Source organism: Mauremys reevesii, linkage group 1, assembly GCF_016161935.1.
Source record: "Mauremys reevesii isolate NIE-2019 linkage group 1, ASM1616193v1, whole genome shotgun sequence".
Taxonomy (NCBI): Eukaryota; Metazoa; Chordata; order Testudines; family Geoemydidae; genus Mauremys; species Mauremys reevesii.
The window spans coordinates 104,207,307-104,227,678 of record NC_052623.1 but is presented as its reverse complement, the minus strand read 5'-3'; the positions used below and the strand labels follow the sequence as shown (position 1 = coordinate 104,227,678).

The 20,372-nt window shown below is 39.6% G+C and overlaps 1 protein-coding gene across 7 annotated transcripts in view; it reads left to right on the top strand.

Moving 5' to 3' along the window:
• Window positions 1-20,026, top strand: part of NALCN (sodium leak channel, non-selective) — a 386,003-nt gene extending 365,977 nt beyond the window's left edge. For all 7 annotated transcript variants that reach the window (XM_039528280.1, XM_039528290.1, XM_039528256.1 and 4 more), the window contains 13 exons: window positions 520-626; window positions 1,040-1,114; window positions 5,066-5,185; window positions 6,324-6,392; window positions 9,523-9,671; window positions 10,457-10,550; window positions 11,263-11,395; window positions 12,065-12,180; window positions 13,971-14,128; window positions 14,811-14,961; window positions 17,697-17,843; window positions 18,375-18,492; window positions 19,752-20,026. In XM_039528280.1, coding sequence (XP_039384214.1) covers window positions 520-626; window positions 1,040-1,114; window positions 5,066-5,185; window positions 6,324-6,392; window positions 9,523-9,671; window positions 10,457-10,550; window positions 11,263-11,395; window positions 12,065-12,180; window positions 13,971-14,128; window positions 14,811-14,961; window positions 17,697-17,843; window positions 18,375-18,492; window positions 19,752-19,945 — 1,631 coding nt within the window. In that variant the 3' untranslated portion in view covers window positions 19,946-20,026. The remainder of the gene's footprint in view (window positions 1-519; window positions 627-1,039; window positions 1,115-5,065; window positions 5,186-6,323; window positions 6,393-9,522; window positions 9,672-10,456; window positions 10,551-11,262; window positions 11,396-12,064; window positions 12,181-13,970; window positions 14,129-14,810; window positions 14,962-17,696; window positions 17,844-18,374; window positions 18,493-19,751) is intronic.
• The last annotated feature ends 346 nt before the right edge of the window (window positions 20,027-20,372 follow it).

Genomic DNA, 20,372 nt, shown 5'->3' with positions numbered 1-20,372 from the left:
TTATTCATGTTGAGCCCTAGTGTTCATAATTCCCCAGGAGTCTAAGATTCAAATTAAAATTGTAATCGTTAGGCCACTAGGAGGTTGTGCATAAGTTAATGTGGAAACAGGCTCCAACTACAGATCTCTGCATAAGGCTATTAAAAGCAACCCAAAAAAGGTTGTGCTTCAATGGTTTTAGGATAAGCCTTAATGAAAAAATGAATTTTAAATGAAATGTATTTGCACTTGCCTGTTAATTATATGAATTGAATGTATTATCTTGACAGCAATTGAATGATGCACTTGCTTTACCCCCACCAAAGCCTTCATGCAACATTGGTGTTCAGTATTTGAAATTACGTGTTCAGAAGCACTATTTGATATGTGAAACTGTAGCAGAAAATTAGAAATGAATTTCAAAACCAGGCAAGGATTAGGTTACCATTAACAAACAAGAAAAATATGTCAAGAAACAGGGAGAAAAAAAATACCACTGTGTGCAATTTAATTCTTCTTGTTTAACTCCTTCTTTTTCAGATAACGATGGCTTTAGAGCCAAAATGTATGATATAACGCAGCATCCGTTTTTTAAGAGGACTATTGCTGTGCTTGTTCTGGCCCAATCTGTCTTGCTTTCAGTGAAGGTATTTTTGTTTCTTATTGCATCTTTTAACAGTGGTGGAACAAATGAGCTCTACCCTTTTAAAATAGTGAACTGTACATAAGGCCATAGCTAGCAATGAACTGCTGGAAATATAATATTTCTAAATACAGTGGGCCAGATACTCAGCTGATGTAAATCAGTACAGCTCCATTAAAGTCTCTGGAGCTGCGCCAGTTTATACCAATTAACAATCTGGCCCACTATTTTTAATTTCTCATTTAACGCTAAATCCATATAAAAGGAAAGATGCACCCACCTGCCAGTCCTGCCTGAATGTGTTGTTCACTGTAAAAACAGAATCTATGGCAACAATACACACTGAAATAAAAATTAAAAAGTAGTAAATAGATTTTTATATCTGTTTTATGATCTACTATCTTTGTTCCATTTCAGTGGGATGTCGAAGATCCAGTGACTGTTCCTTTAGCAACAATGTCTGTTGTTTTCACCTTCATTTTTGTCCTAGAGGTACAGTAATATATTTAGTTGTTTCTCCAGAGTCAGACTAGTTTTGTATATTTTATTTTGGTTCTGGGGTTACTGTCCAAGTTTTAATTTCAGGCTACATATCCATGGGGCAACTCATATGACTAGTGCTTGAGTATGTATTGCAGAAATGCATGTTTTACTTGTTATGGGGCTAGAGGCCCAAAATGCTGACTTGTGTATCCTTTTCAGTCCATGTATCTGCAACACAGATAATTTCATCCGGGATATGTATAGCAGTGAGAATGGTATTTCAGTAAATTTCTAAAGCAGAGTTGCAAAGGGTGTTCTGTTCAGTGAGCCAGCACAAGTTCTAGCTACCTGGGAAGTCCTGCTTAAAACATACACCTTGTGTCTGATCCTTCCTTTCATTCTCAGTCTGTTTAAATATGACACCATGAGAAAACAGAAGGGAAAAAGACTGTTAGCCGTAGAAAGCACATATATTTCTAAGCATCTCTGTGTGTGTATCCATCTCCTTTCCCTCAGTCATTTAAAAAGCAAAAGCAACAGAATTACAAGTAGTATGTAGATACGAGCTTAGAAAAGTAAAAATTATATAACAGGGGTATAATGACAAACATAACTATTGGTGTATAATTTCCTTTATCATATGACTCTTCTCCCATCTTAAAAGACAATATTTAGTACAAGCAGTGAAAAGAAGGTGGTTGGTTTTCCTTAATTAGCAGCCTGGAAAACACTGCAACCAAAATCAGCTCTGTGAGCATAATTAACCTGTGGAACTCATTTCAACAAGATAGGAATGAGTCTGAGAGCTTAGTAGGGTTCAGAAAAAGATTAGATATTTATATAGGTAATAACATAGATAGCTACACTGGATAAGATGAAAAATGAGAAGGGATATAAATCCTCGTCTTTCAGATTGTAAGCCAATCACAAATTTATGGGAGTTAAGAATAAACTTCCCCTTGTGGTTCACTTATTCCATAATTCCACTACAAGATTTTTTGCACTTTCCTCTGAAACATCTGGTACTGGCCACTATCCCAGACAGGATAGTGGACTGGATGGATCACTGGTCTAATCCAATATGACAGTTCCTATATGCTCCTATGATAGGTTTTCCCAGCAATGATGGATAAACAATGAAGTGATTACCTTGTAGCAGTCCTACATATATCATATGTTGCCTATGCCTTCTCTGCCCAAGAGGAGTCAGTGCCTCTAGAAGAGAGAGCAGATATGGAGAGGTTTGATTTGTAGGATACATGGCCAGTTTTTGATTCCCCAAGTAAGGATTGCTTTAGAAATTTCTTGTTCTGCCTGGGAAAACAAACAATTTCCAAACATTTCAAAAGGGTTTTGTTTCAACATACAAAAATGACATTTTCAGTGTACAAGATTCATGGGGAAAGGAAATCAAAGTAGATGGATTTGTATCAATATTTTATCCCTAATCTAGAAACAACTCTGTCTGGAAACATCTGCCGGTAAAGCAGTCTAGTAATCAGAGAACTCAGCTCCTCTGTGTGCCTAAGAAAGGGGATGGCAACTAAAAAGGCCCGCTTTGCTAGTCATCAAATAAAGAGGATCAAAGTAAAGCCTTAGCAGCCTTTACATTTTAGCTGATTTATAGAATTGAACATAATATCCTTTCTGTAGGTTTTTTTTTTACCATTCTACAGAATCCTCCATAAAGTTATGAGCCTCTCATTATAATGTCAACAGTTACCACACCACAATCTGATACCTTTTTTATTTCCTGTGGTAAGTATGGGGAAATATGTTGGTATCTGAGATACCTCTGTGAGGTAACTGCTAGTTGAGAAATATTGACTTTTTAATGGCAATCATTCTACCTGGAGGCCATCCAGAGTAGGAAACTGTCCAGAGGGCAAAGGAAAAGTTGGATTCAAGGTAAAAATTCTGTAGTACATGGGATTCAAACAAGTCTAATTCCAATGCCCTCTACCATGCTAGCACAAACAGATAGAACTTGTGACAAGAAAGCTAAAAGAACCACTAACCAATGTGGGGAAATGAAGGCCCTTCCTCAACAGGGGGTCCAGAATCATGCCCATTGAGGAGAGTTCAGACTAACAGTGAGAGTGCTGCACAAGGAAAGAGAAAATTCTGTAAAGCTCCATAGTAGACTGCATCTTAATGAAAAAGTGATCTAGATACGGATATAAATTAAATATCTTTTAGACAAAAGAATACTGGCAGGATCTAAACTGTGGGTTCAGCTTTCTCTCCTGGATTAGAAAGTTAACAGATAAAAATAAAATGTTCCTTTGTTTCCAAACTGAAGAAAACTCTTGATGCCTATTTGACTCCCTTATCAAGGTCCTTCTTCAAAAGTTTAGAGCCCTTGTGCCCACAAGCATCTCCTGAGTCCACCCAAAAATTCCAGTTCATTTGTGTCATGCATATCCCCAACCTTCCAGATACATCCCCACAAGCCTAGCAGCCAGATAAATGCAGTTTGCTGCCAAGTACTTGGTGCCTGTCCTGGTTAATCATGGCCAAGCCTGGACCCTGGTAGACACAGAATCTGAGTAGGGTCAGGTCTAACTGCATAGCTCTGGTAAAGAATGCAGTGACCCAGTCCTAAAGACCACGAGTGGCCACAGAATCAGTGGAAAAAACTTACTTTGAGACCTCATTATTATTTTAGGACACTATGAGACATGGCTTTAGTGATGACTGAGATGTATATCAGGTGGACCCCATTTTTACAATAAAATATCTTGAAAAGACATGGGAAGGGAGGACTTAGTCTGCCTGTGGTAGACCTTTTTTAAAAAATATCCTGGTAGGTGGAGCGATTGTATCCTGCTAACTGTGGGAAAACTGGGTTTGTGGAATGGGAGGGATGGAGAAGTACAGCAAAAAATAAATATTTGGAAACTGAAAAACATTCCTCTGCAGATTATAAAAATTGGGACTCTGTCCAGCACTTTCCAGTCATATCTGAGTGGAGAGTATACGATCAGGCAAGTGAAGAGTGTGTCAAATTTGAGCCTAAACCAGTGTAACCTTAAATACAATTTAGCCTTTGGGAATTTAACAAATATTGTTAAATGTCAGTATTGAAAGCTAAGATATAAAACCAGAGAGGTTAGTGCCTAATTATTATTTCTTTTATATGATATGCTTTAGTAACATTCAAGCCATTAATATGCGTAGCTAAGAACTGATTATGTGCAACGCTAAACCTTCTTCTGTAGCCATTCTGCATGGATCACATGGCTTGTACGACTGCTAAATACTATTATCTTTTCTAAATAGAACCTATTCTTAAACATCCTGCCTGTGGCATCACTAACTTTCTAAGAAAAAACAACGAGGAGTCCTTGTGGCACCTTAGAGACTAAAATTTATTTGGGCAAAAGCTTATGCCTAAATAAATTTGTTAGACTCTAAGGTGCCACAAGGACTCCTCGTTGTTTTTGCTAATACAGACTAACACAGCTACCACTCTGAAACCTGTTTCTAAGAACAATCTACCCTTTCAGTCTCTGTGTTCGTTAGGAGCACTGTGAAACCCACTGCAATCTACTGGCCCACACTATTTTCTCTTCCAATCTTATGCTTCCTCACGTATGCTGTGGAGCATGGATGGAGTTCACCAGAAGTAAAAAAAAAACTTTTGCAACAGGAAAAAGAAGGTTGCTTTTAAATTAATTTGCAATACATGAGACATATAAGAAAGTTATATCCTTGCCTTTAAGTGTATTTGTGCGAAATTGGCATTAATATATACTTCAGTCACTTCATACACCCATACACACACATGTAATTTTTTAGTTATGCATCATCAGCTTAATCATTTTCTACCTTCATACTAACCCTTTGTTTAACTATTAAAACTCCTACTCATTTAAAACCAATCTACAAGTAGAACACTACCAAAACATTTTAGGGACCAAATGTTCTTATAGTGAAAAATAACCTTTTGTTCTCTAGGTCACTATGAAGATTATTGCCATGTCACCTGCTGGTTTCTGGCAAAGCAGAAGAAATCGATATGACCTTTTGGTGACCTCCCTTGGTGTTATATGGGTGATACTTCACTTTGCCTTACTAGTAAGATCAACAATTGCAACTCCAATGATCATTTATTGGTTTTATTGGTTAATCACCAAGAGTTTTACTGCTATCCCTGATTCAAATAAGGACAATTGCCAACCACAGAGTGTTTACAGACTAAAAATAAGACCCAAATAAAACAAGATGTCCTGGGAATCAAGAAGAAGGTAACAATTTGTGGGGTTGGTGAACTAGATTTTTCTTACATCCTATAGTGCTGAAGTGGAGAAGGTATTGGACTGGTATAGGGTCTGTGGGCCTTGTGGAGGAAGTGAGTCCTTAGGAGGGATTAGAATGAGGAGAGGGAAGAAATGTGGTGTCCTGGGATTGGAAGATCTTGCCAGGAGCAGTTTCATTGGGGGGTGAGAGAGGAAGAGAGGCTGGAGGGAATAATCCAGGTAGGAGTTATTGTAAAAAAAAAAAAAAAAAAGGTAGAGATTCTAAACTGATGAACAGCGCAAAGCATGTCAGTGAATCCAGTCCATCCATTTTTGTTACAGAACAACAGTTAGTCCAGGGAAGCAGAAGATTTATCTGTCCAGGGAAGAGGTCAGCTGCACCCTCCCTCTCAAGTTTTTAAAAAAGGGAGGTGGTGTACACCCTCATTTGTGGGAACATGAGCTCTCCCACCTTATCACTGGAGAGGAGAGGAGGCTTCAATCTACAATCCCCAGTTGTGGCTGTCACCTCCCTACATTGTTGAGAGCCTTCCCTCTGGTCTATCTCAAGCACTCTTTGTGGGGGCAGAACTGCCTTGTGTGCTGTCCCTTTGTCCCTGGCATCTTCAATTTGCCCCCTGCTGCTGAGTAGCTTGGCAGGCCTGTGGAGTTTCTGCAAGCCAGCAGCTGCCTAGACTTATAGAACTGGGAGGCTGTTGGACATAATTACAGCCCAGCTAAGAGAACTGTGAGGGTTTTGTTGATTCATTGTGTTGGGAAGTTTGGCTAGTGCTTTTGAAGTGGCACAGCTTTTTCTGTTAGTTTATTATTGTTCAGCATTTGTTGTTGAAATATTACTTTTTAAAAAATGCTGATTGCACTGTATAATTCACAGAGAGATTCATGCAGAAAAAATTGATCATTTGAGAGATCACTGCGGGACACTGTATATGAAGTCTCTTGTGTTTAACTTTCAGAATGCATACACATATATGATGGGTGCATGTGTAATTGTCTTCAGGTTCTTCTCAATTTGTGGGAAACATGTAAGTACAAATCAGGAATTACAGTCAATACAATGCTTATGCATAGATTAAAAGATTTATCACTTTGCTTTTCTACAGCACATTCTATAGGTCTCCATTTTATGTACTGCTGCTATAAGTCTCCATTTTATATGTTTCAATTAAAATATCAGGGTTTAGGGTATTACATTGTGACATTCCCCTCTGGTGTTATCCGGACCGGTGATCTGCTAGGTCACTCCAATCCTTGACTCTGGGAGCCAGCTTTACCCTGCACCGCTGTGAGAACCCCCGCTCCTGGGCTCTTCACGCATAGCTTCTGGCATGTAAGCTGCTTCTTGGATTGTGCAACCGAATTACCCTAGACAATATCTCCGGTCCCAGACACAACCCTAGGAACTTCCATCTTGCAGTGTCCAGTCATGCCCGCTGGATGCTGCAAGCTTATATCATTTCGTCAGTTTAACAAAGAAATTTATATGTACCAGGCTTGTTATCCCAAGGGGAGTCTCTGACACACTTCAAACCAAACACACTGCTTCCGGTAGAATAAACAAACAGATTTATGAACTATAGAGATAGATTCTAAGTGACTATAAGTCGAAGCATAATAAGTCAGATTTGGTCAAATGAAATAAAAGCAAAACACATTCTAAGCTGATCTTAACACTTTCAGTGCCCTTACAAACTTAGATGCTTCTCACCACAGGCTGGCTGGTTGTTCTTCAGCCAGGCTCTCCCCTTTGATCAGCGCTTCAGTCGCTTGGTGGTGGTGGAGTCTGTAGATGTAGGTGGAAGAGAGAGGAAGAGCATGGCAAATGTCTCTCCCTTTTATGTTATTTTTTCCCTCTTGGCTCTGCCCCCCTCTTCAGAGTCAGATGAGCATTACCTCATTGCAGTTCCAAACTGACCAAAGGAAGGGGGGGTGACTCCCTCGAGAGCCCAACAGGTTATTTTGTTGCTGTCTAGGCCTGCATCCTTTGTTCCTGTGAGGCTGGGCTGGGTTTGTCCCATACATGCCCTGATGAGGTGTGAACTGCCCCTCTGCTCTTGAAGAGTTTTTGCCTGGGCTTGCTTTAAGCCATGAGGATACATTTTCAGTCTCATAACTATATACAGGAAATTATAACCTAGAACAGTACTATAACATTACTGTAACAATTACTAAAACATCACTATAATAACCATGCTCAGTGCATCGTAAGCCTTCCAAAGACACCAGACATGACAAACTTTGCATTGGATACCACACAATCATTTTATAAAGATGAACATGGGGTGTACGGTGTTCCTCCAAGGTACAGAGCATCACATACATATCAGAAATAAATTATTGTTATTGGAAATTTTGCCATCAAAAAGATAACCAAGACACAACATCATTTAAAATTATTGCCATCTAAAGCCCTGAATATATATTGTGCCCTTTTCAGTATTTGTAACCATTTCTTTTTCAATGTGCTGCAATGTGTGTGTGTTACTTTTATTTTCTTTTATTTATTTTCTCCACAAGAAAGCAGGGTATGGAGTGATGTGCTCATCTGGTTGTGCTGCTGTCCGCAGGCAGAAGCTCCATCCTGCACAGTGCAGGTGTTAGCACAGTGTTAGCGTTAACTTGCACGTTATATTTTATCTAAATAAGGGATTAGTGCTCAGTAAAATAAAGATGTTGGGCCAGATTCTCAGATTCATTTGTATAAATTAAGAGTAGTTCCACTGAAGTTACTTTCGATTAACCTGCTATGTAGATTTACACCAGTGTAACAGACAGCAAGTATAACTGACAGCTACCTATGCAGAGAACAAATGTATCTCTTTAGTAAGTTGCAATACTGTGCATTCTGTTGTGGCAAAGCTTCTCCAAACATTTTCTATGACGTAAGACATATTAGAGTAACTGCAGTCAAGGAAATGAATTCTCTATTAGGACTAGAGGGTTAAGAATAGGCAAGTCACAGAGTCTGTTCAGCAAAGAAAAAAGACTGCCTCCATCTAACCACACAGAGCATGGAGAGCCTTGGAAGTCAAGTGAAAAACTCTTGCTTCTCTTATGCAACCAGATCTGGTCATTTCCATCAAAGCTTTTTGAAGGATTATAGATTTTTTCAAGCCCTTAACCTAGTTATTTATGCTTTCATGTTAAGAGCTTTATCAGTCCTGTTAAGTTATGGCTATGATGTAGTGTGATGGAAAAAGGTTTAACATGATTTGTCAGATTTGTCATGATTCTGATGAAAATTGTTTCACCTCCCCTGTAAATAAAGACACATTCCTGCAGTGTCCAAATATTTTTAACCTAAAGTAATAATTCTGCCACGATGCTAAAATATCATACAGCTTCCATTTTCTCTACATTTTGCTATATTGTGTCTCTTTGTCTCTGCTTAGACACTACAGGCTGACTTGTGTAAGAAATTAAAATAGTTTAATCAATCTGTGCTGATTGTTATGTCATAGTCTCTCTGGGGGGGCTAAAGCTTTCCCTTGTAGATAGATGGGTTTCTTTAAATCTTTAAATCTCCACTGAAATCCTGTACTGATTACCATAAACCAGTGGTTCTCAACCAGGGATACAAGTACCCCTGGCGGTATGCAGAGGTCTTCCGGGGATACATCAACTCATCTAGCTATTTGCCTAGTTTTACAACAGGCTCCATAAAAAGCACTAGCAAAATCAGTAAAAACTAAAATTTCATACAGACAGTGAGTTGTTTATACTGTTCTATATACTATACACTGAAATGCAAGTACAATAATTATATTCCGATTAATTTATTTTATAATTATAGGGTAAAATGAGAAACTCAGCAGTTTTTCAGTCATAGTGTGGCTGTGACACTTCTGCATTTTTATGTCTGATTTTGTAAGCAAGTAGTTTTTAAGTGTGATGAAACTTGGGCTACTCCAGATGAATCAGATTCCTGAAAGGAGTGCAGTAGCCTGGAAAGGGTGAGATCCACTGCCATAAACCCTGGAACAAGAGACCAAGTGTTGTTCCAAACTAAGACTCACAGTGTAGTATTTCACTGAGCTACCACTAAACTACTGGATTGGCACCCAGTTAAAAGAACAATCATTACAAGAGTTAAAGTTGCCTTTATTTCTGTTATTTAATAGTATCATGAACTGTGTTTCCTCTCTGCCTTTCCAGGTGACACTGAAAATGCTGCTGCTGACTGTGGTTGTCAGCATGTATAAGAGTTTCTTCATCATTGTGGGAATGTTCTTACTGCTTCTTTGTTATGCTTTCGCTGGAGTCGTTTTATTTGGCACAGTGAAATATGGAGAGAACATTAACAGGTACAATGTTTGCTCCCTTTGTGGAAGGTTTTTAACAGCCAAATAAAATATTCCCATTTACTGAGCACAAATTTTCATTTGGTTTTATGTCAGCCACCAAGAGCCAGATCTCTCAGTCTAGCTGAGCGGCACTCAGCTGACAATGTATGATAGAAGGCTCTAAGCCACCTTCCCATTCCCCAAATCCTGGGACTAAATAGACACCCAACGTAATATGGAGAAGACTAATGGCTGATCTTCATTGTGCTAGCTGGAACAATCCCAAAAGGACTGTTCCATTGGCCCAGGTTGCTGGAACACTGTGCTACACCTACACCTGCTCACACCCTTGGTTCATCCAGAAATGGTCCCTACACCTCGAATGGAGTGAGAGTGAGCCAGCTACATTGGCTTTATGCCACCTGGGAATTATCCTACATAGCCCAATGACAGCTTTCCATCCCCTTTGCACCACAGAAGAGGCACAGATAGGATGAAGGCCTGGGGAAGGATATGGCCCTAAATGAGCTTTTATTAATTTTCAGAACTGGGTGGCTAGAGTCCAGCTTCTAAATCCCAATTAAATTAATGGCATACATTATTCAGTGAATATGTTTGCAAATTATTCTACCAACAATATATGGGGCATGAAGCTCGAGTAAGAATAATAGAAAATACAAAATATTTTTTTTTACTTGTTGAACACACAGCAAAATAATTCTCCAGAAAGTTGCATGTATTTGTATTGCCAAGATTTTATTTCTGACATCTGAGTTGCTCTTTTTCTCTTTTTGCATAAAACACAGGCATGCAAACTTTTCATCAGCTGGCAAGGCCATTACTGTACTCTTCAGAATAGTTACTGGGGAAGACTGGAACAAGATTATGCATGACTGCATGGTAAATACAGCACAATCACAGATAAAACAGACAAGAAACTGGTTGCGCAATTTCCTCTGACTCAGTATCCAGTGCTCTGGTTTGGTACAAAGAAGCACTGTGTTGTTGATGGTGCCATCGTCCTTTAGATAAATCTGACCTTAAAATAAAGTACCCTGGGCCATTTCATAAGAATGTTAATATTGATGTCCTGGCCCAAATTCAGTTAACATCATTTTATTTTGCCTAACTTAAAATCCCCTCCCACCCTGCCCCCATAGTTTCAGTTACATTGGATAAGATATTCTTCATTTCCTGTCTTGAATTCATTGGAGTGGTTGCTGTTTGTTAAACGTGTCATAACATTTCATTGCCACTGGTTGCTGTTTTGCTGTAGTAATATATACCCATGCTCATATATGGGAGTAATTGCAGAAACATGTGTTAAATGGATTTATCGTGCACCTTTGAAACCTGCCTGTCCTTCACTCTGCCCACTAATCCATCAGCTTCAGGGACAGGTCTGAGCTGCTTTCAGCATCTACCATTTAAAATAACAGTGAAATATTTCCTCCTTTCCCCAAAATGTGGTATTTCTCCACAAAACCTACACTGGTCTGAGGTGCATTATTATTTTTATTATTTTCCAAAAATATAGTTATGTTAACTGCAGACCGATAAGCAATCTCTTGCCTAATTTTTTGATGTAATTATTTATTGTTTTCTTTTGAAGGTTCAGCCTCCTTTTTGTACTCCAGATAACAGCACATACTGGAGGACAGATTGTGGAAATTATGCTGGTGCTCTGATGTATTTCTGTTCCTTTTATGTCATCATTGCATACATAATGCTCAATTTGCTTGTAGGTGAGCAACAATTATTGACTATGAAAAATAGTTATCTTAAAATGTGGGTGGAGTGCCATTAGATCCGGGTGCCTCATCCAGAACAGACCTTACGTTGTAGGCCATATCAACTGTTTTTAAACTCTCTCGGTAAAAAGAAATTGTTCAATGCCCTCAAGTTAATGTTATAATTGTCTGACGTTTTCAGATACTTGGCTGGTATGTTATATGTTTCTAACCTTTATTTTAAATTGCTGGCTGTTAACGCTAAAGAAGAAAATGTCTTTTGATAAGGAGGTCTGTAAATGAAAGTTATGTGAAAATGAAAGAGTAGATGAGAGCTGTACAAAGGAAATCATTTTTGCAGAGCTCATCTACTCTCCAGTTTATATTTTATAGGCCTTATAATCCAACTCCCGCTGAAGTAAATGAGAATCTTCCAGTTGAATTTAGTGGATGTTAGATTAGGCCCCTATTTAAGATTTAAGGACTAAATTTTCAAACTTGAGCACAACAAAAACACACAATATGAGGGTGCATTAGCACCAGGTTTGCCCATAGGTTGCCGCTGCTACAGCCACATGTGAAAATTTAGTTCCTGCTGAAATACATTATCTCTAATTAATGTATAACTGTTGAAAAGTACTGACAGGCTAGTCTTATACTATGTTTAATTGATGTGTTTTTTAGCTATCATTGTGGAGAATTTCTCATTGTTTTACTCCACCGAAGAAGACCAACTTTTAAGCTATAATGATCTTAGACATTTTCAAATTATATGGAACATGGTTGATGACAAAAGAGAGGTAAGATACTTGACAATAAGCACTGCACTCAGTATTATTATTAGTATTCTTATGATTATTTGTTTTACCATAATGCATAGGAGCCACAGTCGTGGCCCAGGACCCCCATTGTGTTAGACATTGTACAAACCCACAACAAAAGGACAGTCTCTGCCCCCAAAGAACTTACGACCTAAGTAAATCCTCTGCATTGTTTCCTCAAAAAATGTATTACTAGGAAAACATAAAGTGGGCTGTGCTAACCCACTGAGCCTCAAACCCACCTAGAGTCAGGGTGAGTTTGGGGTAGGGGGATTTTGTGATTTATTTATTTTTAACATCAGCCCAGGTTCACAAAAGAATGATGACCATGAGATGTTGCATTTCACATAGGCCCTGATCCTTGAAACACATACGTGCATGCTTAACTTTGCTCCCAGGGACTGCACACAGTAGTAAAGTTAAGCATGTGTATAGGTGTTTACAGGCTTGGTGTCATAGGCCTTTCCCTCCAGGCAGCACAGAAGTTGTCCCCTCAACCTAGGGTTCAGAGATTCACATAGTTACATTTCCTGTCTTCAGAATGGCCCAGCTGAAAAGGAGAGAGGGCCTGGGTACGGGAGCAACTTAGAGGTTTAGGTACCAACAGGAACTGAACTATGAATGGTTCACTCATCCCATCACTGAATTACTTCGAACAATTTTGAATATGAACTACAGTCTGCTGAGATCAGCTGATGGTCTAGTGCAGTCATGGGCAACCTGCGGCCCATCAGGGTAATTTGATTGCGGGCAGCGAGACATTTTGCTGATGTTGACGATCCCAGTGGGAGCGTTGTGATGTGGGACCTTGCATAACAAAGGACTTCCATCCCTTCCCATAATAAAAAAGTTATAGAACATAATGTTCAAAGAGAACTATTTGATTCTGCAAATTTTAGAGAAAATATTTTCACTCCTAGTTCCTTATCAATGGCCAGGCTCAAAATTGTTGCCACAAACACCTCAAGAAGTTTGTATGTTGGTTACATCTTGGAGTAGAAGCTCTTGGAAAAGCAAGAGGACATACGACTTATACACCACTGTACACACACACGATGGGGCAGCTGCATAACAGGCATAGTGGCACACACCTGTGAATGTTTAGAAATCTAGCTGACTTTATTCCTAATAAATGACTCTAGGCCTAAGATTTAATTCTCAGGAAATAAAAACAGTCATGGCTGATTTTCAAAGCCACCTGTTTGGATACGCAATTCCCATTACAAATGAATGGAAACTGGACATCCAAGTCCCCCAGAGAACTTTGAAAATCTTAGGCAAAATATATAGGCCAGATCCTCAGCTTGTATGAATCAGGATAGTTCCATTGACTTCAAAGGAACTATTGCTAAGTTACACCAGCTGAAGATAAGCCCCTTTATGTCTGCATTGTTCAGTTACACTACCCTTGGTACAATCCTGGCCCCATGTAAGTCAAAGGGGACATCTACACCGCAGCTGGGAACAAGCATTCCCACCCGGTTAGACAGACTCGCCCTAGCAGGGCTCAAGCTAGCAGTGTGGGTGCTGCGGTTCATACTTCAGCTCAGGCTCTGAAGCCCACCCAACTCCCAGGTCCTGTGCTTGGGTAGCTAGCATGAGTCTGTCTCCCGAGCTGGGAGACGTACTCCTAGTTGCAGTGTAGACATACCTCAAGGGTCTTTGGAAAAAGAGCATCTGTATCACTTTAGAGAAACAGCATCAAATAGAGCCTCTGACTTAGTTATAAGGTAGCCATAATTAACCAGCTATGATGCAATCTTACCTAGGGGGTAATCCCTACCTTCCGTGTGAAGTTTCTGCTGAGGTTGCTGCGTGGGAGGTTGGAGGTAGATCTTGACAAGGACAAACTTTTGTTCAAGCACATGTGCTATGAAATGGAGAGGCTGCATAATGGTGGAGATGTCACTTTCCATGACGTATTGAGGTATGGTGGGCTTTTTCTTTGTTCGTTGTAAGATGTTTCTCTGCAGACTAAATGTTATACATAAGACTGAAAAATGAGTTGGGGATACAAGCTTGTGTCTAAAGAGGTACTCTCTGCTTAAATTTAAACCAAATATTAGAGTTTTCCCCTAAATTAATTTTTACCATAGAAAATCTAAGTCCTAGAGAAATGTCTCCATGAGCTTTCTAAATTCCCACTTGAAACAATTGTTTTAAACTAACATTCCTTTGCTGTGTTTGTAAATCCAAACAGTGCAGTATTGCGCTAGCACAGGTGAAAATCTGACAGTAAAATTGACTATAAACAAAAGTGAAACTTAGTCTCCTCCAATAATTACATTGTCCCAGATGAGAAAAAAATGCAAAAAGGTAAACAGGCAGCATAAACAGGGGAAAGAAACTGAATTTTCAAATGTAGATGCCTAAAGTTAAGCACCTGAATCCATATTTAGGCACCTAAATATAGGTGGCCTGATTTTCAGTTGTTCTGAGCACCAATAGATCCTCCCTTCATCTTTATTAAGATAGCTATATAAATTTACTGTAGGTGCCAAAGTTTGACATTTTCGTATTGAGATTTTAAAAGTGTAACACTATTAATAATAATGTAGGTAAGTACACTGGCTTTTTAAAAATACTATTTATTTGTGTGTTTCTTCTAGCATGCTGTCATACAGGTCTGTTGATATCAGGAAAAGCCTTCAGCTGGAAGAGCTTCTTGCCAGGGAACAACTGGAGTACACAATAGAAGAAGAAGTGGCCAAACAAACCATACGCATGTGGCTGAAGAAATGCTTAAAGCGTATCAGAGCAGTAAGTGAAGAGAAAACAGCAAGACCTCGTGGAGTGCTTGCAGTGAACTGAACCAGTCAACGAAGCTAGAGTTTTCTCTCACTTTGCCTTGTTTACTCTGTAGCCATTGTTACAAGCTATGTGAAAAAATATGTATCAGCGGAAAAATCAGGCTTGGTCTACACTTAAAAGTTAGGTTGACATAGGCCAGGGGTGTGAAAAAAAAACCACACCCCTGACTGACATAGCTATGCCAATCGAATCCCTTGTGTAGATGCAACTATGTCAAAAAAAGAATGCTGCCGTCAATGTAGCTAATTTCCTCTGGAGAAGTGGTGGTCTGATACTAATGGAAAAACTCCTTCCATAGGTATATGCTGTTTCTACACTACAGGGTTATGCCAGCATAGCTATGCTGGTATAGTCTCCATACTACAGACAATTACATCCACAGAATTAGTAAACTCCGCATATTTTGCAGGCAAAACCTGTTTTCCTGCCAACAAATCCCATTTCCTTACACAGCAGGAAAACTGTGTGACCTACTCTGCAACAGACAAGGCCAAATGAATAATCCAAGTAATACATTATTTAGGGAAAGGTCTTTGTGGGCGCAACCTTGCTCTCATTGAAGTTAATAGCAAAATGCCCATTATCTTCAGTGGTGCAGTATTGTGCACTCTTCTAAACCTGTTAGAGGTTAAAGAGAGTGCTAGTTTCTGGCATTTGTACTTCTGATATTTTCATTGCCACTGCCACTCCATCTTGGATAGCTATTCAGGCAGAAGATAATCCTGTTAGCTACCACCACCAACTCAAGGGTCTCCATCAAGATCCCAATGAGAATGGTACTACAATCCTCAAACAAGACCCAAATGTAATATATATTCTGAAGCCTAATTTGCATATACCATTACAATGACTGTGTGTGCAAATAAGTTGTTTACATGCACAAAAGGCGAGTTTGTATATTTCAACACACAAACATGTGTCTATGTGCATATATAAATTAGGTACATAAAGCCCTGGGTTCCTTGTAATTGTGAAAATCAGGCCCAGAATGCTTAGAACATTAGGGCCGGTCATAATCTTTCCACTGAGTTATTCCCATTTTTGCTGGCAAAAAAAAATAGACCTGGGCCAGAATTATAGTAGGAAATTTCCCCACGAAAATCTGTATTTTTGCCATGAAAAGTTTGTGATTTGAGTACATCAGGGAATTGTAGGCTCTGCCTCTTGCTGCTGTGTAAGTTTGTATAACCAAAACCAGATAGTTTGAATATAGCTTTCATTTTATCTCAAACAACAAATTTCCAGGGATATTCAGATAAATGGTTCCTTTTCAGACTAATTTTTCTATTTTTGTCCCAGCTCTAATATTAGCTGTTGTTAATTTAATCTTCTCTCAGTTTTGATTTTGTTCAACCCAATTGCTCAATTCATTATGATATTGAATTACAATATATAAAAGTAAATATACTTTTCATTTCACTTTAACAATATGAATCAGGCCATGAACCTTTTATTAACTTGAGTAGAATTGCAAAAGATTTTTTTTAATATAAGCTTTTTATATATTTTCAAATTTGCTTGTTAATTATTAAGCAAGTAGCATGTTAAAACTATACAGCACAATGAAACCTTCTCTAAGGACCATTTATTTTAATTTAAAACTAAATTAGATTGTAAGATTTTAGTGACAGAGGCCACATTTCTATTTGTACTATAAAGAACCCAGCAGATTTTTGGCACTGTTACAATAATTTCTAACAAAAAATCCACACTGTAAAATATTCCTAAGGCAGGGGTGGCCAACCTGAGCCTGAGAAGGAGTCAGTATTTACCAATGTATATTGCCAAAGAGCCACAGTAATACATCAGCAGCCCCCCATCAGCTCCTACTCCCCACTCCCAGCGCCGCCCACCCATCGGCAGCCCCGCCGATCAGCACCTCCCCTCCCCCACCGCACCTCCCAATCAGCTGTTGTGTGGCATGCAGGAGGCTCTGGGGGGGAGGAGAAGGGGAGGAGCGAGGGCAGGGCAGGCTTAGGGGATGGGGTGGGAAGGGATGGACTGGGGGCAGGGCCTGTGGCAGAGCCAGGGGTTGAGCAGTGAGCACCCCCCGGCACATTGGAAAGTTGGCACCTGTAGCTCCAGCTCTGGAGTCAGTGCCTATACAAGGAGCCGCATATTAACTTCTGAAGAGCTGTGTGTGGCTCCGGAGCCACAGGTTGGCCATCCCTGTCCTAAGGTTTCCGTGATCATTTTATTCAACCTTATTTGGGGCCAGATCCAAAGCCCATTGAAACCAGTGGGAATCTTTCCATTGCCTTCAACAGGCTTCTGATCAACCCCATAAAGATCATTTTTACTAAGTCACGTTTTTGTTTTTGCTGGCTCTTTGGGTGGTCTCTTGCGGCATAGATATATTTTAAGGCCAGAAGGCACCATTCTGATCTATTAGTCTGACCTCCTGCATGACACAGAACATAGATTTCACCCAGTAATTCCTACATCTCAAACCTGTAGATTTCAGAGACAGATTTCTTTATATTTAAATAGTGAAACTAGGGGATCCATGTAGATTTACAGAAAAGACTGAACAATTTGGAATCCATACCAGCCACTCAAGATTGTTTGAAGTATTCAGTATTTAGAGGGATTTTTAAAAAAATAAAAAGAATCAAGGAACAAAAGTCTTTGCAAGGGAAGTTTCTTTTTTTCCTTTTAGTCACATAAATATTATATTTTGATAGAAACAGCAGCAGTCATGTAGCATTATCCATAGTCTACGAGAGAGTCAACAGCAGGAGTTGAGCCGATTTCTGAATCCGCCCAGCATTGAGACAACACAGCCAAGTGAAGATATGAATACTAATAATCAAGATAATGCACAGCCAGAGGTACGGGCCTATGCAAATTACTGTTGTTTAAACTAATCAATAATTATACTTGAGTTTGTCGCAACAAAATCCTTTTTAATATTTTTAACATCATTTTTGCTGGAAAAAAATTAAACCAACGTATTTTTTAAATGTTGACATTCCGTTATAAAGGCAGCATGGTGTAAGGGGCACTGGACAGGGAATCAGGAGACCTGGGTTCCATATCCAGGGAGGTATGCAACATGGGAGAGAGGGCTCCTGCATGGGATCCTGGGAAAGCTTTCCTGCCCCCACGAGCCCTTCTGTGGAATTTTATCATAAGCTCCAGCCCAATTATTTTTTCTGTTAATTTTTAGACTTTTGGAGGGATGGGGGGACAGTAAGGAACCAGAAAACAGACTTCAGGGAAAAATTAAAAGTGTAAAGGCAGCACATGTTTCTTTAATAGGCTGGGAAATAGTGACCTTTCAAAGTGTTAGTTACAATGGTATGCCCATGCCGTAAGTAGCCGTAATTAAGGTCACTGAATTTTGGTTTTCCTCCATTCAGACCAGTAGCCAGCAGCAGCTCCTTAGTCCAACGCTTTCTGACAGGGGCGGGTATCGGCAGGACTCTACAGATGGTGGGAAGCCTCAACGGAAATTTGGACAATGGCGTTTACCTTCAGGTAAGTGAAGACCATTAAATAAAATATATAAATACCAAAGCACCCCTTGGAATGCAGCTTTATCAGAGGCTGTTTTAAAAGGGTCAGACTGTCTACACACAGGCCCTAGCTGGAGAACATGCCGAGGGGAGGGAAAGCTGGTCTATGGTCCTTCCTCCTCTTTGCCCTGCCCCACCCGCTTTGGAGCGGTTCACTCCCTGAGCCTTCTAAGAGGAAACTGTCCCTTCATGCCCCTCAAGTCTTTAAAAATATGAAATTATGAAGACGTGATCAGTCCCCACCCTGACCACTTGATTGGCATGCTGGAGTTGTGTCTTCCCATACAGCATCTAGCACATTTTGGGTGCTATTGAAAATGTAATAACAATGGCTTAATTAAACATTTCATTGTAACTGTAGTACCTTGTGATGCTCTCTTCCACCTCTGTACTAACTATATCCTGGATTGATAAACTACTTGGCCTTCTGTCTAGGTGCTTAATCAGCCCCGGATAGGTTTATTTACTCATAAACAGGAAGCACCCTGAAGTTGTCATCACAATAACTACATCACAATAGAAAATAAGAGCCAGGTAGTGTCTTTTAAGTCGATGCTCATGTTGGGCAGGTGGGGGGATTGAGTAGGAAGTGCTGAAAGAAGCACACACTACCACCGTACCTCTTCTCTTTTTAAAAAGGCACAATCCCCATGCCAGGGCAGCTCTGTTGACCAACACAAGGGGACAGGGCCCCAGGCCTATGCACATGCATGGTACTGGGATCATTTTATGTAAAGGAGGCACATTAGCCCTTCTTCCTCCAGGCCTCTGTTTAAGCTGCACCTCGTCAGTTTAACCCTAGCATATACTGGTTGAACTTAGATCAGTAATTTAATGGCACGAGCTAAACTAATTCAAGGAAGTGTTAAACCAGTGTAAGGGCTCAATCCTGCAAAGTGCTGAGCACACTGGCTCCAGTCCACCAACGCTCTTAAGCAGGTGCTTACCCTGAAGATTATGAGTAGTCCATTGAAATCAGTGGGATCACTGACCTACATTAAGTCAAGGCCAGGTTTTGATGGATCAGGGCCAAGTGTTCAGCACCTTGCAAGATCAAACCCACAGTGCATCTACATTAGGGGTTTGCACCAGTTTAACTAGATCCATTTTAAATCAGTCTGTTTAATCTGGTGCCATATCTCTCGTATAGAAAAGCTCTACAACAAAATAGTTCAATAAGCATGTGCTCTCTAATAAGTAGTTTTCCATTTAACTTCCTAGCCCCCAAACCAATAAGCCATTCAGTGTCTTCAGTCAATCTGCGGTTTGGTGGTCGCACAACTATGAAATCTGTTGTATGCAAGATGAATCCTATGTCAGATGCTGCTTCTTGTGGATCAGAAGTGAAGAAATGGTGGACAAGACAACTAACTGTGGAAAGTGATGAGAGTGGGGAGGATCTTCTTGACATCTGACCAAGAAAAGAGCCTAACTTAAGTCATATTGCAACAACAGCCATTTCAAATAAAAACAATTTTCTTGGGTTTTGAATTGAATGAGATATAATTGATGTATGATTTATTTAAAACTAATGCCATAGGATTTTTCAACTGCTTTATCTTTTTGCCATATAAAACATAATACAGACCTGTATGTTAGATTTCAGCTCTATTGTGAAGATTATTGTGTGTTAAGAAGACTCTATATTATGACAGTATTGATGACGCCACAGGGTCTCTATTGTCTTTAGCATAGATGGAGCATTGAAAGATTTCATACATTCTGAAGCTGTAACAAAAATTTGTATTCAGGTATACACTTCTGCATTTCTTCATCCTGTACCATACCTGAAAATGGCCAGCACATTACTGTACAGCATTTCTTTTCTTTTTATTTTCCCTC